The sequence below is a fragment of the Leptodactylus fuscus genome, chromosome 7 (assembly GCF_031893055.1).
Source record: "Leptodactylus fuscus isolate aLepFus1 chromosome 7, aLepFus1.hap2, whole genome shotgun sequence".
In the NCBI taxonomy this organism is placed as follows: domain Eukaryota; kingdom Metazoa; phylum Chordata; class Amphibia; order Anura; family Leptodactylidae; genus Leptodactylus; species Leptodactylus fuscus.
The window spans coordinates 111580186-111600145 of record NC_134271.1 but is presented as its reverse complement, the minus strand read 5'-3'; the positions used below and the strand labels follow the sequence as shown (position 1 = coordinate 111600145).

Genomic DNA, 19960 nt, shown 5'->3' with positions numbered 1-19960 from the left:
TGAGTAGAAGCATTCTTACTTGTATCCAGCAGATATACTGAGACGTGTGCTGGGCTGTTACATGGCAAACCTCTGATACATTTAACAACCGTTGCACCTATGTGAGCGGCACATGACCAGGATAGAACATAAAACACTGACAGGCATGTACCAGTTACAGCCTTGTACTATTTACAGTATGTTACAGCATTTTTATATGTGTTTTATTCAGTGACAGGCAGCTAAACAATTGTATTCACCAGTGTAAGACATCTGTGTACCTGGAAATGATCACGTTTCAATGTGTTAGGTGATTATTGTGTGGCTTCTTCTATTATAAAAGAGATCTGCTTGTTCTGAATCAGCTGTTTGTGCATCTCGAGGTTAAAGAAGACCTTTTATCACTTGAGACATATGAGGTTTTATATACCGCTAGAAAACCGACAGTACGCTGAATTCAGCACACTGTTGGCTTTCACATTCTGTGCCCCCGGTGAAGAGCTATCGGTGCCGGTACCGTAGCTCTTCACTGTCGGAAGGGTGTTTCTTACAGTCAGTCAGGAACTTCCTCACAGCAGCGTCTATAGTGCTGTACTGTGAGAGCGGGAGGAACGCCTCCCTAGTACTCGTCTATGGACGAGTACTGTGAGCAGAGGGAGGGGCGTTCCTCCCCGGTTTCACAGTACAACGTTATAGGCGCTGCTGTGAGGAAGTTCCTGACTGACTGTAAGAAACACCCTTCCGACAGTGAAGAGCTATGGCACCAGCAACGGTAACGGGGCACAGATCGTGAAAGCCAACAGTGCACTGAATTCAGTGATGAAAGGTCCTCTTTAAGAGTGTAAAGGAAGTTGTCATCTGACCAGCACTATTGAACAAATAAGCACAGTCAGGTATACGTCAGGGGTTCACGTGAATAAAACACTTTCTGTTCCTGAGATATTTGTTTTTTTCTTGATATGTTAATGAGATGTTTTGTACAATGAGAGTGTGACCAAAGAGCTAGGCTTTCCAGCACACAATCCCTACATCCCACCTGCTATGACAGCAATGGTGATGCCAAACAACTCACAAGCATATCAGGATAAACTAATACCTTATCAATGAAGGTACCGATCAGGAAGTAGAAAAAAGTATGTTATGCATATGAACCCTGACTATCTGACTATGCTTATAGTTTGAAGGGGCCTGTACTGGTGGTGGACTCCATTTACAACTCTCCCAACTGTCCCAGATTTAGCAGGACAGTCCCAGATTCCAGGTGGTGTCCCGCGGTCCCGGTCGGCGGAAGGTATGCATTTAATGGTCATCCTTTGTGCAGCATGCTCTCTCTATAGAATGTCTCCTCTCTCACACAGACATGATTATGCAAGTCATACAAATATTATATTTTTATTTGTGACCAGTTATGAGTCCAGCCTGAAGCTAAGGCAACACATTGTGGATACACAGAATTTTTACCCATTGCAGAGGAAATAAAGCTACATTTTACAATCCCAGCAAAGGGAATAGCTTTTTTTCAATTTAATCTCATTCACACATTACAGAAATAAATGCAACAGAAAATGTAGAGGAGTGTAGTGGGGCAGAATTATGAAGACAGGCATTACTCAAGCCAGTCTTCATAACTCAGGAGCCAGCAAAGGTTATGCCTCCTATATGACGAAGTACACGGTTCCTTATAAATGATCCTACATTCTGATGCATTCCCATGGTTTCTCGTCTTGTGTCTGTCTTCAAGAGGCACACTACAAGATCCTAACCAGATAGCATTGGTCGCCAGACTGGCTATATGCGCATGGTGGTACTGTGATAAAATCAAACCCTTCTGGGAGAAATCCCAAGACTGCATCAGAAGGGTAACCAATTCCCATCTCAGATTATCCCTAGAAGTTGTTCTCCTCGCATACTCCACTCCAAGAATTCTGCTTTCAAAATCATACCTCGCTACACACCTCCCTGAAGCAGCAAATTTGCTGATACTCAGACACTGGTTGCAGCACAATCCCCCATCCATTCGAGATTGGGTTGCCAAAGTCAAAGCCAAAGTCAACCAAATCATGAGATTTGAGGAGCTAATCAGTTGGTTGAACATGATTCCTTCCTAAAAATTTGGTCCCCCTGGTGAGAGTTCAACCAAGCCTCCCTCAAACTTAAAGTAAAAACCTCTCCTCCCCATCCTCCTTTACTTCCCTCTCAATCCCCCCACCACAAAACACTTTTATACACCTTCCCATCCCCCCATCCCTCCCATCTCCACGGATGAGTATATACAGTCCTATGAAAAAGTTTGGGCACCCCTATTAATCTTAATCATTTTTAGTTCTAAATATTTTGGTGTTTGCAACAGCCATTTCAGTTTGATATATCTAATAACTGATGGACACAGTAATATTTCAGGATTGAAATGAGGTTTATTGTACTAACAGAAAATGTGCAATATGCATTAAACCAAAATTTGACCGGTGCAAAAGTATGGGCACCTCAACAGAAAAGTGACATTAATATTTAGTAGATCCTCCTTTTGCAAAGATAACAGCCTCTAGTCGCTTCCTGTAGCTTTTAATCAGTTCCTGGATCCTGGATGAAGGTATTTTGGACCATTTCTTTCTACAAAACAATTCAAGTTCAGTTAAGTTTGATGGTCGCCGAACATGGACAGCCCGCTCTCAAATGATCTGAAAACAAAGATTGTTCAACATAGTTGTTCAGGGGAAGGATACAAAACGTTGTCTCAGAGATTTAACCTGTCAGTTTCCACTGTGAGGAACATAGTAAGGAAATGGAAGACCACAGGGACAGTTCTTGTTAAGCCCAGAAGTGGCAGGCCAAGAAAAATATCAGAAAGGCAGAGAAGAAGAATGGTGAGAACAGTCAAGGACAATCCACAGACCACCTCCAAAGAGCTGCAGCATCATCTTGCTGCAGATGGTGTCACTGTGCATCGGTCAACTATACAGCGCACTTTGCACAAATAGAAGCTGTATGGGAGAGTGATGAGAAAGAAGCCGTTTCTGCACGTACGCCACAAATAGAGTTGCCTGAGGTATGAAAAAGCACATTTGGACAAGGCAGCTTCATTTTGGAAACAAAAATTGAGTTGTTTGGTTATAAAAAAAGGCGTTATGCATGGCGTCCAAAAAGAAACAGCATTCCAAGAAAAACACATGCTACCCACTGTAAAATTTGGTGGAGGTTCCATCATGCTTTGGGGCTGTGTGGCCAATGCCGGCATCGGGAATCTTGTTAAAGTTGAGAGTCGCATGGATTCCACTCAGTATCAGCAGATTCTTGAGAATAATGTTCAAGAATCAGTGACGAAGTTGAAGTTACGCCGGGGATGGATATTTCAGCAAGACAATGATCCAAAACACCGCTCCAAATCCTCAGGCATTCATGCAGAGGAACAATTACAATGTTCTGGAATGGCCATCCCAGTCCCCAGACCTGAATATCATTGAACATCTGTGGGATGATTTGAAGCGGGCTGTCCATGCTCGGCGACCATCTAACTTAACTGAACTTGAATTGTTTGTCCAAAATACCTTTATCCAGGATCCAGGAACTGATTAAAAGCTACAGGAAGCGACTAGAGGCTGTTATCTTTGCAAAAGGAGGATCTACTAAATATTAATGTCACTTTTCTGTTGAGGTGCCCATACTTTTGCACCGGTCAAATTTTGGTTTAATGCATATTGCACATTTTCTGTTAGTACAATAAACCTCATTTCAATCCTGAAATATTACTGTGTCCATCAGTTATTAGATATATCAAACTGAAATGGCTGTTGCAAATACCAAAATATTTAGAACTAAAAATGATTAAGATTAATAGGGGTGCCCAAACTTTTTCATAGGACTGTATACACAATTCATGTTGACTTTGCTCTGCATTGTATTTGTTCGAATTGTTCTTGTTGTTTTATCCCTACAGCACGCCCCGAACGTTTCTATTAACACTTAAAAAATATTCCGCTTACCATGGCCGACATTTTCTGACTTTGTCTGACTTAGCTCATTCTTACTCAACATGCCGTAAAATCTGTGTTGTAAAGTTTGTATAATGTGTTAAAAATATATATAAATATAAAGAATATATGATGAAGATGAATGAAAAGAGATGATCTGCGGACACTCCTCGAGCCTTAAAACATTCGTAGCTTTATTCCATATGAGTTAAAAAATAGTATACACAAAGTGTCCAAAGGAAAATACACACAGTGCGTTAAAAGAAGACGCGTCTTCTTTTAACGCACTGTGTGTATTTTCCTTTGGACACCTTGTGTATACTATTTTTTAACTCATATGGAATAAAGCTACGAATGTTTTAAGGCTCGAGGAGTGTCCGCAGATCATCTCTTTTCATTCATCTTCATCAGCTGATTTCCTCTCCGGTCCGGAGGCAAGATCTTGCACCTCCATAGAAGCCACAGATAGTGGTAAGACGCAGCTCCTTCACTTCATATATTAATAAAGAATATATATATAAAAAAGAGAACAACATACAACTACGTCCATCAACAGCAGTTTTCTAGCGTAGAGGGGATAGTAAATTTCCCCCAGTGTTCCACTTCATTGTAGAAACTCAGCATAAAATAAAAATTGTGGGGAATCACAGTGGTTAGCACTGCAGCCTTGCAGCACTGGAGTCCTGGGTTCCAATCCTGCCAGGAGCAGCATATGCAAGGAGTTTGTATGTTCTCCCTGTGTTTGTGTGGATTTCCTCCCATACTACAAAGACATACTGATAGGGAAAATGATACGTTGTGAGCCCTATATGTGGCTCACAATCTACATTAAATAAAATAGAAATTGCAATGGAAAAAAAACTGCATGCATGTACATTTTTTTTCCACAGTTTTTTCTGCTGCATTTTTTCTACAAAGGTTTTTGGCTGCATTTCTGCAATGTGTTATTATATGACATTTATTCTAACTTGCATGCTGCTGTTTCTAATTTATCATCCCTCATCAGTACAGGGTTTGCATGGAGATAAACTACAATTACTTTATCAAATCAAATACATATGTAAGGAAGACAAAATTCAGCACAGGCTACAATAGCCCACTCAAATACAATTAATTGGAGGGGGGGGGGAGGTAAAAAAAAACATTACAAATTGTGTAATGGGGAAGTTGGCTATGTATATCCCATATAGACATACAACAATGAAAATGAGATTTAATACCAGCTGCTGTACACCAATACAAGGAACAGTCTTACTGCTGTAAATACATATTACCACCTTGTCTTAACCAGATCTCAAACCTGAAAGTTGACTTAGTTGTGAAATAGTTTTTGAAAACCATTTAGCAATGAAGTTGTTTACTGTGTTGGTTGTAGTTATTATTACATATGGTAATGATCAGAATATGGCGAAGAAAATAAGGCAAGAACTACACATAATAAGTAGGTACCAATATCAGCTACAAGTTAAAGATACATTCAGATCATGTTTTCTGCATCCAATTGCTGGGTTCTTATAGTGGATCCCCAAAAAATGCATTCTAATGGAAGAATATCTATTTGCATAGGGTGCAATGCAAAAGCAAAAAACTGATCTAATGCTGTCCTTAATAAGGTAGATTATACTTTTGGGTCAGCAGCCTAAACCCTTCAGTTGGTATCCAACTTTAGTGGATCCATAAAATGCATTACATCTGGATGTAAAAAAAGTGATACAGATGTAAATTTAGGGGGCATTCACATTACCATTGGTCAGTAGTGTCTGTTACAAAATTTTAGCAACAGACACTAGCAGAACCGTCACAAATCCATGAAAAATTCAATTGATTTCAATAGGATTTTATCTAGTGTCCGTTTACAGCAAATCCGTCATCCTACATGCAGGACTTTTGTGTCCATGAGAAATAACGGTTTAATGACGGACGTTTGGGATCAATCTGCCCCCTTGCAATATGCTGACTACTGGGACCACCACCGATCATAAGGAACATAGGTCTTAAGAACCCCTGCTTGAATGAAGCTTCATTCATACATGAGCCCTGCCGCTCCTTACATGTCTATCAGACTGCTGAAGAATATCCAAGTAGTCGGCTTCTGTCTAGGCTCCATGCCACTTCTACTCCCACACAGTACCTACACCCTTACACAGGTGACATATACATAATACAGGCTCCTATGTCGCTTCCTTGTGCTGTCTCACAGGTTTGGAATGATTTAGGTGTCATCACTGACACAAGGAAGATGGGACTATGTAAAACAATTATGATGGGAGGGATCACTGCGTGATTATGTGAAATGACATTCAGGTAAGAGACATTAGGACAGTCTGAGGCACTGAGATTCCTGACGTGGATGGGACGTGAACTACCTTAGGATGAATACAACATCTCCTTTAACATTCTACAAGGTAGGTAACATTAATACTTTGTTCTTATCATCTGTGACATAATGAAACATATGGGTCAAGTTCTATGTAGGGTATGTTCAACTTCTTATAGCTTTTAATATGTCACAAGGACATGCCGAGAGAGGCTATTACAGGGGTGCATGCGCCCAGATTATGTAGCGTAATTCCATTAATAAATATATAACCCTTCACTTATACTATAAAAGCTGACTGTGTATATGTTTTGGTGACATGATAAAGATTAAAGAACATGTGAATAATAGCATAAGTTCTATATTGACTGATAATGGAGATGAAAAGTGAATGCTGTAAGGTAACTTATTTTTTAGCTGCAGATCTAGTATTTCATACATCTATTAATATTCTGTATTTGCTACAGTGTGAAATACACAGGATTGTGTAAACAGGTTTAAATGGCTGTGTATAGCAATTTTGTAAACTGCATTATGATATGTTCTGTAGGTTTATATTTCTATGTTCATAGTCCTATGTAGTTGCCCAATCTGGAGAACCTCCAGTGATGTCACAGTACCAGGATAATGCACTCAGTAATGTCACAATATCAGCATAATACATCGTACATGTATTATTATAATGAGCACTGATATCACAGTATCAGATAACACACTAAATGAAGTCAGTGCAGATAACGGGCATCTATAACAAACATGATGATGTCACAGTACAAGGATAATACACCCTATAATATCATAGCACAAGCATCATGCACAGTGATGTCACAGAACTAAGATAAAATACACAGTGATGTCACAGTAGAGGGATAATAAAGTGATGTCACTGTACAGTGATAATGTCTACTATGATATCATCGCATGGGATAATGCACACACAAAAAGATCACTGTGATACTTTTTATGTAGAAACTAATCATAATGATGTCACATACAGTTAAATTATGATGTCCTAGTACAGTAATGGAGGTGGATTCAGTTTTCTACATCTTTTTCCATCATCCATAGTTATCACTGATTGCACCCTCGATCTCAGTGGTGATGGACCCCCTTATTTGTTGGGCCTCATGAGCAGGCGCTGTGTCTGTTACTATGAGAAACTGTGTTTTATCTTCATGTGAAGATGCTGTTTCAACAATCTCCACTAGTGGATGCTGTTCTCAAGTGTTTTTTTTACCCCAACCACTAGAGGACACTGTTCCCTGGCTCTTCCCCCATTCAAGATGGCTAGTATTCTTTCATGTCCATGGCCATTTTGCTTTTTGTTTTAGGCCTATATAAACTCAGAGCACCTTCAGACCCACATTTGAGTATTGTGTTTATTCCCAGTCTCTAGCTTTGAGGTATATCTTGCTCAGATTGCCTTGGCTCCATCTGCTTACCTGCTTGTGTACCGACCTTGGCTCCATCTGCTTACCCGCTTGTGTACCAACTTTGGCTCCATCTGCTTACCCGCTTGTGTACCAACCTTGGCTCCATCTGCTTACCCGCTTGTGTACCAACCTTGGCTCTGTCTGACTACCTGCTTGAGTACCAACCCCTGGCTATCCACCGACCAAGTGTTCTACTCCGCGGCATATGCCGTCCTTCCTGGCTACTGGATTCCAACTGTATATCACCAGTATCGTAACAGTTACCCTGGTAGTTATGCCCATGCTACTAGGGTATATGAACTTGAACTTCAGAATGTTCTAGCAAGCAGCTGTAGCCAATGGCCTTGTATGGTTGCAAGTCACATGTATGCTTCCTCCTCTCCTGCTCCAGCCCATGGTCTTTACAGTGGCTTTTTTGGATGAAGCCACAGTTCTATTGCTTGGTCTGGTGGTCTTCTTGAAGAGAAATTGTGCTGCCATGCCTTGCCTGGTGTTTTATGTTAATTCCAGTCCCTAGCTTTTGTCCTCTATTATTGATATGACTCCTGAATTATCCTGGTATCGCTTTGTTCTTGACATTGCTCCTATCTTTTGCTTTTGGACTTCTGCTCTTGGTTCTTATAGTTCTTGACTATGCTATTACTGTATCAGCACTTTTGCCGTCAATCTGTGACTATTCTGGGGACATTGATCCAGTAGTATGGTCCTTACCTCCTTGCAGGGTTTAAAAATAAAGACCAGGGCATCCCATCCATTTCTCCATCTGCTGTGAAACTACAACTTTCAAAATGCCCCATTCACTTCAATGGGAGTTTCAAGGACAGCAGAGCAAGTATGCATGCTAGGAGTTGTAGTTTTGCAACAGCTGCAGTGCCGAAGGTTCCCTACCCCTGCCATAGATTCTGCAACCCAGTTGAGCCACTGGCAAACAGACTGTGGCCTAGAGAATCCACATTCCCACATGTGATTGTAACAGCTGATAAGACAGCTATAATAGTTGAACCACAACAACCAGGTGACCTCCATGTCGGCTTTATTCTAAGGGTAAAATCACACAGGGTTTTTTGGATCAAAAGTTGAGACTGAGGCTGCCTCAGGTTCCAATCCAAAAACCGAGTAGCCGCGACTGAAAGCCAGTGCATTTCACCAGCATCCAGCTGTGCACTCCACTCCGGATTAGGCCCAATGAATGGGCCTAGTCTGGAGGAGGGATTGTCTTCAGACCGAATCATGAGGCGACTCGGCCTGAAGAATGAGCATCTCACTTCTTTTTTCCGGGAGCCATTTTTTTCCGGCTCCTGGAAAAAAGAAATGAGATGCTCCTAAGCGACTCCCATTGATTTCAATGGGAGCCTTCTTTTTGGTCAGGGTTTTGAGGCGGATACGGCCTCAAAATCCTCACCAAAAATCTCAGTGTGAACTTAGCCTAAGAAGTGGTTATCCAGTTCAGAGAACCTCTTTAACATATGTAGATTTTTTTTTTCACGTAATTTGCCATTTCCATGTTTTATGTCTTGTGATTCTGTTTCTGTTGTTAGCTATAGCTATATGTGTATGTTAGTGTAAGTAAGTTCATGGCCACCCCTTATAATAAGTGAATCTGCTCATTTTAGACACACTTATTGCTGCATGTTGTGTAAATGTTAGCATGATGTCAATTCCCAAAGACAAATTTTTAGCATACAGGTCAACTTAAAAACTTGGCTTTCAATGTGGCATTGTCATAGAGTATCACATTATCAGTATTGTCAATTTGGCCCTGATCTGGGACTTCAAATGCTCACACATAAGCCTGAGATTCTGCACACTGTGCACACTACCTACCGTACCAGTGAAAACCTGTCCTAGAGAGTGATTAATTGAATTTCACTACTTAATAGTGTGATGGACGAGTCTGAGAATGACAGATGCTTGGGGAATGCTTTCTAGAAAATGTTCTGTATGCAAAGCATGGCCCATGAATTGTATGGATGAACGTAACTCACAAAGCGCTGAGCTTATGCCAAGGAATAAGGAGCTTATGCCAAGGAACACCTTTAGGATAAATTGGTTCCACAACTAAAGGTCTTGTACTCGAATGTGGGGGTGGCAATTCTATGTTACCCCACAACATGGTTTGCCCCCCCCCCCCTCCCCGTCAGTCCATAAACTATGAATGGAATAACAGCTCTTATGTGTGACCACCAATTCATTTAAATACTTCCAGAATGGGTGGGCTCTGGACCCATATAATAGTGAACTCTGTGGGTGTCAGTGCTCGGACGCCTTCAATAAAACATTTATCACTACATGGGTAGTAAATATTTCTCATGAGATAACCCTCTATAATAGATAGGGAATGAGCTATAGATGAGACGTTCTCCTGCCCATAAGCCTCTACGAGCTAGAGAGAGGAGAACTTCTAGTAAGCAGCGTCTTATGCTCTGACAGATGCAGAGGCATCAGGAGAATTACAGTATGTGACTGAGGCCCCACATTGTCAAAACGCAGTGTTTTTCCTGCTAAGGGGAGGCAGCAGATAAAATGCAGTATTTTATAGTACCAACAAAATGAATGAGATGGCTTATCCCATCTACATATTGCAGAAAAAGAAAACATTGTAGAAGACTTGTATTTTCAAAAACACAACATGCCAATTATACCTGCGGAAGCGCTTGCATTTTGCCTATTGATTTAATAAGAGAAGAAAAACCAAGAAAAACGCGGCAAGAACACAATGAAAAAAGCTGTGGAAAAAAATTATATGCGTTACCATTGCATTTTTTTCACAGTATATTTTAGCTGCGTTCCAGGGGCCACAGCTTTACAAAGTGCATAAGAGATATTTTTGATATATATCATGCAATCCAATATCAAATTTTTCACATCAGTTATCCTTATTAAAAAAAAAATAAAAAAATTATTTAATTTTCATCAACAAGACCACAAACACCAAAAAAGAAAATTACAGACACACACACACAGATGATGTTTGGGTGAATAAACCTTCACTTTTTCACTGAAACCCTAAAGCACTGCATCAACCATATAATTACAAAGAGAGGAGGGGAGAGATCGCCACTTTCTTCCTCCTGGATGGTCGCCTTCCACATCATCGCTCGGTCCAACCAATCATACAGGTTCAGCAGGTCCCTATAGGTTCTCATTTGTTCAAAAAATATCCATAGTTGCCAGGTCCTATACAGTAAGACCTGTCATATGACTAATAACTAATATCAAACTCTTTATATAACAAATATTAAGATCTCCAGCATTATTTACGTAAATTTCTTAATCCCAGTCCATAATGATGCAAAAAGAGGGAAAGCCCAAAGACATGAAGAATGGTACCCTCATGTAGATACAATAGAAGGGAACATAACATAACATGTAGACAATATGGTGCCCTGTACAAATGCAGGCAGAAGATGGAAACCAATGCAGGCAGAAGACGGAAACCTGGCAGACCGTGTCCGGCCGTGAGCGCTGGTGAGTGTTTTGTGCTTTCCACGGTGAAACCATTTATTTTAACCGGACACAAAGTCCTTCATGTCCGACTTTGTGTCCAGTTAAAAAAAAATGGTTTCGCCGTGGAGAGCACAAAACGCTCACCGACGCACACGATCGGACAATTTCCAAACCCATTCAAATAAATAGGTTTGAAAAATGCCTGCAGGTTTCCATCTCCTGTCCAGTTTCGGGCAGAAAAAGGAAACCTGCAAAATGGAGACTGCAGATGTGAACAAGCCCTAACTTAAAATTGGTTTCTTGATAATGAGAGCTTATGGACAACTCATTTGCCAAAATAAATGTGTTCGCTGTGCTTCATTCAGAGAAAAAATGGTAACAGAGGGGATATATGATTAACCAGTTGACGTATATAATAAAAAAAAACAACTTTGGTCATTTGGGCAATCCTACAATGTTTCCATCTACATCAGACATGATTAAAAGTGAAGACCATATTGGTGTATCCTTAATAGAGAGGTCACTACCAGTGAGTCTTATTCAAGTAAATTAGACCTCCACAACCTAGCAATCCTTAGTCATCCTAAAAAGTGCAATATATTAGGCAGGATGCTGGGGATTCTCTTCTAAGTGTTGGGAAACTGCCGGCATTTCCGTAGGTATAATTGACATGTTGCAATTTCCAAAGTCGCAATGGTTTTGGAAATAGTACTGTATCCACTGAGTATATTTTACTGCTGTGTGGGGATGTGATTCACTAGATTCTCATCCACTACACAGTGACTGTAAAACGCCACGGGTTTACAAACTTTTTGTACAAGCATTTGTGCCATGTGGGGCCCCTGAGGACACAGTAATGTCTAGCCTGATCTACTAGAGCAGGGATAGGGAACCTTCGGCTCTCCAGCTGCTGTCAAACTACAACTCCCAACATGCTCTGTTCACTTCCATGGGAGTTCCAAGAACAGCAGAGCAAGTATGCATGCTGGGAGTTGTAGTTTTGCAACAGCTGGAGAGCCGTACGTTCCCTACCCCTGTACTAGAGGATGTTTAGAGACAGGAGACTTCCTCTATGTAGACGTCCATCAGACATCTTTTTGGTATTTAGTTGTAGTCACGTATTTATAAAAGATGAAAAGCCAGGGGTCAATGGCCGTAATTTTTATTATATATGTCATTACTTACTCTTATGCATTTTTAGCATTACTAATAAAAGTTATGTTTTAAGATACCACTATAACAATCACAGGGAAGACAGGATCCAACAATGTGACTTACAGTAGATGCACTTTCCTCATTGTAATAACTGCAGCATAATATTAGCCTGGGGCACAAAGCCTTGTAGGATTGGTAGGATCGGCTCATATGACTATTCTGTTCCTATTGTCCTGATATATAAACATATGAATTTGTTACTATTGTTCACCGTTCAGATATATATTACACACATAAATCAGTATATTCCACATCATTTGTAATATAGACATGTGACATAATACAGTCCTACCTTCTAATGTCATAGGCCCATAAAGGGAACTTGTGGAGCTGCTGTAATGTTATTATTTTCTGCTTAGAATTATAGTATACATTCATCATTAATGTTTCATGAGACCAGACCCATTGTATGAGTCACAAACCTGAATCTCTGGTCACTGTCACACTGCCAGTGGGTGGGTTGATGGAATGAATAGAGAAGTGCTCCAGGTACAAGATGTATCTATGGCTATCTGAGGAGCTGCAGAACCAAATGCAGGAGGTACGAGCATACAGTATTCCCACTGAAGGAACGCATGCTGACAGTCAGAGCAGCCATAAGAAAAGCACAACATACATAACGGACGTTTTGGTCCTTGATGCAAGATATGTACCTCCATACATTATTTACATATAGCAGGAGACACACAGATTGGGTGAGATACCTTATAGGGACTGGAAAGATGGATACTTATGTGGGTCCACAATCAGTCCCTCCCGATATGACAATAGACCACACCTCCCAATGTTCTGGGGATTGTCTTATAGAAGCAGTTCAAAATTTGTGATGATATGAGGGTCGCAAATAAACACCCGGAAGGATCAACTAGCGTAACAGGGGCCGTATGGTGCCAGTAGGTAAACAATAGTTTGGAACTGAGGTTCAGTTAAAAATCCGGGTGGCACTTCTTCGTAAACACGAAAAAGTTAATGGATGTGAAGTACTTAATGATGTTTATTAGAACCGACAACGTGTTTTGTGGTTTAGCGTTAACCAGACGCACCCCTTTGTCAGATCAGCTAATTAATTGCAATAGCATGCTGTAGATATCAGCAGTGATCCAGTGAGCACCAGAATCAAGTAGCTATTTGTCTACGGGAATACATGTGATTTGTGAGTAGAAGTAAAATGACTTTGCTTTCAGCCCCGGCAGATGTAGGCGATGGCTCTTCCACTATTTGTTCTGTCTATCAAAAGATGAAGAACAATAACACCCCAGGCATGAAAACGCTATAATAGTGTGGTTACACAGCATTGCTCGTCATGAATAACACTGAAATATTTCACATTAAGTTCTGGTGTTACTAACTATAGATACTGCAGGGTTATCAACTATTTCAGGTAACTATAATTATTTCCCAATATTTTCTCTTATCCATCATCGCTCCACTGGCTGCAGTAATACTAGTTATATGTACGGGCTTACTGTATCTTATCTGTATCTCATGTAATGATATTTAAGTGTCTAGTCGCCTAAGGAAGCAAAGAATCGGCCATTATGAAACCAATAGATTTGAAGCTAGAGATGAGCGAGTACTGTTCGGATCAGCCAATCCGAACAGCACGCACGCATTGAAATGAATGGAAGCACCTGGTACTTCCGCTTTGACGCCGGCCGGCCGCTTAACCTCCCGCGTGCCAGCTACGTCCATTCATTTCAATGCGTGCGTGCTGTTCGGATCGGCTGATCCGAACAGTACTCGCTCATCTCTAATCTGAACCTTCTTGCCGCGACTGTTGGACTACCCCCAGATGTATAAGATTGTGACCAATTCTGTCGGAATCCCTGATATCATGATCTGTATGCAACTATTGATAAAAATATTAGTTATCACCAAGTTTTACCACAGATGTATAAAATAAGTAATGACTAATGGGGTCTACTCTTGTCTCAAGAACTGTGTCCCCTGACTCCTAACTTGCAGCAGATGTGAATGAGCATTCATAGCTCTCTCCATTCATTCTATGAGAGGTCTAAGAACAAGCCAAGCAGGCAGCTGCAACATAAGAGTTAAGATAGGTGAAGGTCCGAGAAGTGGATCCAGAATTTATTTCTGACACATCCTCAGGACATTTGGTTATTTTATTATTTCAGGATTTAATACTGTTTAAGGATATTCTGTTATACATTGCACCAAGTGTATCATAAAACACAATTTGTGATTGATGTGAAAGATGTCACATACACTAGATGTCGATATTCTCAAACCTTATATATGGACAAATTAAACTGATTTCACCATTCGCAGGAGAAGGCATCAAACTACGAATTAACTGTGAGGATTATAAAGGCTCAGAACATCCATGGGACAGATGTTGGTAAGATATTTCCTATAACGAGCTAATCTAACTATATTTGTCTTCTGCAGTATATGCATATCTCCCAACCATCCCGGATTCCGTGGGATATTCACGATTCGGTGTCCTGTCCCGTGGTCCTGGTCGGCGGGAGGTATATCTCGATTTCAACTCAGAGGACGCCGATGAGTTGAATACATAGGCAATTTAAGCAGGAGCTGTCACAGCTCAGCTCCTGCCTTACCGCTGTGCTCTGGCTTCTGCATGTATAGGTGCGATGTCATGACATCACATCGCGTCTACAATAAAGATGAGTGAACAGTGAAATATTCGAGATTCGTTTAGAATAGCCCCTCAATTTTCCACTATTCGAATGAATATCGAACCCCATTATAGTCTATGGGGTAAAATGCTTCGTTTCAGGGGAACCCACACTTCGACTCAGGAGAGTCACCAAGTCCACTATGACACCCAGGAAATGATGCCAACACCCTGGAATGCAACTGGGACAGCAGGGGAAGCATGTCTGGGGGCATCTAACATGCCCAAGTACCTATATTACGCCACTATCTCGTCCCTGTCGGTTTGCGATATGCGAGAGCTGACTTTTTTCCCATAGGAATGCATTGACCAGCATTGATTGGCTGAATGCCATACAGAGTACAGCATTTGGCCAATCAACGCTGGAGGCGGAGTCTAAGATCGGTCCACAGCTATCTCCACTGTGGTCCGATCTCAGATGTAGCAGTGTTGAGTGCACAGCTCTGCTACACCTGAGATGTAGCAGAGCTGGCCGTGCACTGGTGTAGCAGAGCTCAGCGCACACTCAGCTCTGCTACATCTCTGGTGTAGCAGAGCTCAGCGCACACTCAGCTCTGCTACATCTCTGGTGTAGCAGAGCTCAGCGCACACTCAGCTCTGCTACATCTCTGGTGTATCAGAGCTCAGCGTACACTCAGCTCTGCTACATCTCTGGTGTAGCAGAGCTCAGCGCACACTCAGCTCTGCTACATCTCGGGTGTAGCAGAGCTCAGCGCACACTCAGCTCTGCTACATCTCTGGTGTATCAGAGCTCAGCGTACACTCAGCTGTGCTACACCAGAGATGAAGGAACATTAAACTGTGGGCAGATGAAGGGGGGGTAGAACGGCATGAAACTGTGGGCAGAGATGGGGGGACATGTAACTGGGTGCAGAGATGGGGGACATGAAACTGTGGGCAGAGATGGGGGAATATGAAACTGTGGGCAGAGATGGGGACATGAAACTGTGGGCAGAGATGGGGGAATATGAAACTGTGGGCAGAGATGGGGGGGACATGAAACTGTGGGCAGAGATGGGGGAATATGAAACTGTGGGCAGAGATGGGGGACAAAACTGGGGGCAGAGATGGGGGACATGAAACTGGGGGCAGAGATGGAGGGACATGAATCTGGGGGCAGAGATGGGGGGACATGAAACTGGGGGCAGAGATGGGGGAACATGAAGCTGGGGGCAGAGATGGGGGAACATGAAACTGTGGGCAGAGATGGGGGGACATAAAACTGTGGGCAGAGATCGGGGGACATGAAACTGTGGGCAGAGATGGAGGGGGCAACATGAAACTGGGGCAGATAAAGGGGTTATATGAAACTGGGGGAGAGAAGAAGGGGGACATATAATTTACGGGTGACTGTAGGAGGATTATACTGTGTGGGGGCACATGAAAATGAATAAGAATATGAGTCAACATAAAAGTGGGCGGGGCCAAATTTACCACGGCGCACAACGCACATTTTGTCCCTCTTTCTCCTCTTCAAAAGTTGGGAGGTATCGTATATGTGTGTAATGTGGTGCAGGGGAGTCAAGATGGCACATATAAGTATCCTCACACAACGCAGTCTTACATATATAGCCAGTCACTGCTTCTTATAGGCAGTAGGGAGAAGCCAATCTAATAGAATAGGGAGACGCCAATAGTATGTTCTAACTACTTTTGTAGTTTGGAGTGCACAAACCTGAAATCTAATGGCCCATGTACATGACCGTGTGTTCAGTGTGCTATCCGGGTTTTTCCTAAGTCATTAATTTCTATTGGCACATTTCCACAGATCTATGTATGGGCCGACTGTCTGTGCTGTAAAAGTCAGCTTAGGTCCTATTCCTGTCCGGTTTAGTGTCCGCGCTCGCCGTCCCCAATAAATGGGGCCACAGATACACGACCAGGGCATGGGTGGCACACGGATGACATCTGTATCGTACAATAATGTCCTGCAGCTCACACATGGTCATGTGCACGAGTCCTAAGGCACATGTGACTGCTGAAACTGTTAGTGGCAAAGATGAAATATACTGCAATATCAGTATGTACACAGACATGAAACATTCTAAGTTGCCATGAGATGATGTCTGAGACTATTTCTCAGTTTTTTTTCAGTTTTTACATTAGCACTATATAGATTTTACACCCGCAAACACACATAAATGTCCTGTAGAATCGGACATGACTTGGAACATGTGTGTGGACCATCTTATTTGGTCAGTAAAATGCTCAATGAAGCAAGGTTTTTGTAAGATGCCTGGAGTCTTGTTCCTATTCTAGCCTTTTATTGGCTTCTTTAGATGGTCACCATCTTTTGTGACATAACAGCTTCCAATTACTGTATTATTTAGAATTTTTAATGTCTATGTTCACCATGCTTACAAGGATTTTTACTTGCACACAGTGACCAAGCCGGACTGCTATGTATGCTTGCGGCTTCCTACATCTTTGGCAGGCAGAAAGAGAACCAAGACTGTTTGGAACAATCGAGACCCTGTCTGGGATGAAACATTTCACTTTAGAATTCACAGCCAAGTTAAGGTAAGAAGTAAGAAACTCAGAAACAGGTACTCCTATAGGTTCCTTTGCAACATAAACAGTAAATATAGGAATCTAGTATATGGTAAAGGGATATTTTTGTCATGCTTATTGTACTATGAGTTTGATATGACTACATTGAGTCAACTGACATTGATTATATGTTTATGCCTAGAACAGATTGTTCTGAATATTTCCTTGTATCCACAGAACATCCTGGAATTGTCTGTGTACGATGAGGACGTAGGGACAGCGGATGACCATCTGTTCACAGTCAGCTACGACCTTGGAAATGTTCCACTCAATGAAAATGTGGTGGAAAACTTTACTCTTAATACAGAGGTAATTGCATTTTTTTAATCTTCGTCTTTTACCTTTGTTTGCTAATACTTGTAAAAATCTGCAAAAACTCAACTAATATCACGGTATAAAGGAACTCATGTGCTAAAGCTATTATCTCTTCTGGAAACCAAAATGATAAGGTGGGACCCTAACCAGTTGTCGACTCATGGTTAGCAGCAGCAAGGTATTGTGGGCATTGTAACCAGCATGCTCATACTCATCATGCTAGTATGGGCCTGCGATCAGAAGTGGGGCAATGGCTGTAAGTAAGTGTTGTAGCGCTGTTGTAAAGGCAGGGATCAGAGAAACCTCTGATGTTCACTGTTTTAACCCAGTGATTTCTGCAATAAATGCTCATCACAGCGTTCTGAGAGAGAGAGAGAGTCTGAGAAGATATCCCCTTTTATTGCATCACAAGGAATCCTTTTATAGGCAGACAGCCCAGGGCTTTTTCAGATTCTGACCACATTTGGACCGCATTTCATAGTTATAGTGTACTTATCACCCCAAGTGTGAGAGCGCTATCAGAGATCCTTCATCCCAACAACAGTGAGGCTGTATAATCTACATCAGGCTAAGCGACGATCACTCCGTACAGAGAACTAAATGATCCTGAGTCTTTCTTTTCTTCTTAGTTCCTATGACTCCTAGTATCTTTTCTATCTGCTATGAGCTTATATGTGTTCTTTCTTGTAATATTACTGTATTATCCATGCTGTTGTAACACACTGAATTTCTCCATGGTGGGACTATTAAGGATTATCTTCTCTTCTCTTTTCTTCTCTGGACTTATCCATCTTAGCAAAACATTTGCATTCCCTAAGAGGTACACAATGGTAGGAACTCATCAACCCCTGTATGCCAGATTTCTTGAGTAGATTGGTGCGAATTCAGTGCATCTTTGGCACATGACCCTTTCTAAAGATGTGCCACAAAGATAATTCGGCATATCACTTTCCACTTTTTGCTAAAAAGGGGGCAGTGCAGGACAGAGAGCAGGGTCAGAGATGCCTTGTTCTAACAAATTTATTGTAACTCATGGCAGGAAACTGGCTTGAGTTATACAGGAAATCTACGCTAGGTCTTGACCCAATTGGATTTCCATTCTGAAGAACAAGAGTGTGCTTGATTCATTTAGAGGCTGGAGCTTCTTAATAACTGAGGCTCCGACCTCCAGACTTAATAAATTCCCCCCAATATTTACGTAATAGTGTATATTATATGAGAAAGATACAGTACTGCATGTTAATAGTAATTATAGATTGTAATTGATTTTGGTACTTTTGTGTTAATGATTTCCCTAAAATATGGCTTATTTGACTTTCCCCTTTATATCCAGCACATTACACTCGCTTAGCACTCAGCGATGAATATGAATGCATGCTGAGGGACACTACATTTGTGGTGGGCTGTCTTATAAAGAGGGCTTGTCCTGTTGTGCCAAACCACGTCCATTGGTAAATGAGTGTAAAAAATATGTATATTATATACTTGTAAAATAGTTGTTTTTTTATAGTTTCAGGAAGAGCTTCAAGTGGAATTTACTCTGGTCATAATGTGAGTATGAAAATTAATATCACAATTGTGGTTATAAATCATAAGTACTGTATTTTTCGGACTATAAGACGCACCGGACCATAAGACGCACTAAGGTTTTAGAGGAGGAAAATAGGGAAAAAAAAAAATTTTAAGGAAAAAAAATTGGTGAAATATTTAATAACCTAATAATATAATATTTCACCAATGTAAATAGAACCGGGGGCTTTCGGACACAGGGATACCAAATGTGTATGTGTTTCACAGTAATGTTTTTGTTTTATATGTATTCTAGGGATATGGGGGTGATTTGAACATATATCTCTATCTATCTATCTATCTATCTATCTATCTGTCTGTCTGTCTGTCTGTCTGTCTGTCTGTCTGTCTGTCTGTCTGTGTCTGTCTGTCTTTCTGTCTATCTATCTATCTATCTATCTATCTATCTATCTATATCTAATCTATCTCATCCATGGATGGAGAGAGACACCCTTGCAGTGAAGCTATGCAAGAAGAGAAAAAGGGGCGGGCCAGACGGGTGAAGGAG

General features: G+C 41.3%; 1 protein-coding gene across 1 annotated transcript in view; it reads left to right on the top strand.

Moving 5' to 3' along the window:
* Nucleotides 1-6216: 6216 nt before the first annotated feature.
* Nucleotides 6217-19960, top strand: part of LOC142212809 (cytosolic phospholipase A2 delta-like) — a 42101-nt gene continuing 28357 nt past the window's right edge. Inside the window, exons 1-5 of the mRNA XM_075280861.1 lie at nucleotides 6217-6352; nucleotides 14649-14718; nucleotides 17402-17538; nucleotides 17746-17877; nucleotides 19394-19434. Of these exons, the coding sequence (XP_075136962.1) occupies nucleotides 6320-6352; nucleotides 14649-14718; nucleotides 17402-17538; nucleotides 17746-17877; nucleotides 19394-19434 (413 nt within the window). The 5' untranslated portion in view covers nucleotides 6217-6319. The remainder of the gene's footprint in view (nucleotides 6353-14648; nucleotides 14719-17401; nucleotides 17539-17745; nucleotides 17878-19393; nucleotides 19435-19960) is intronic.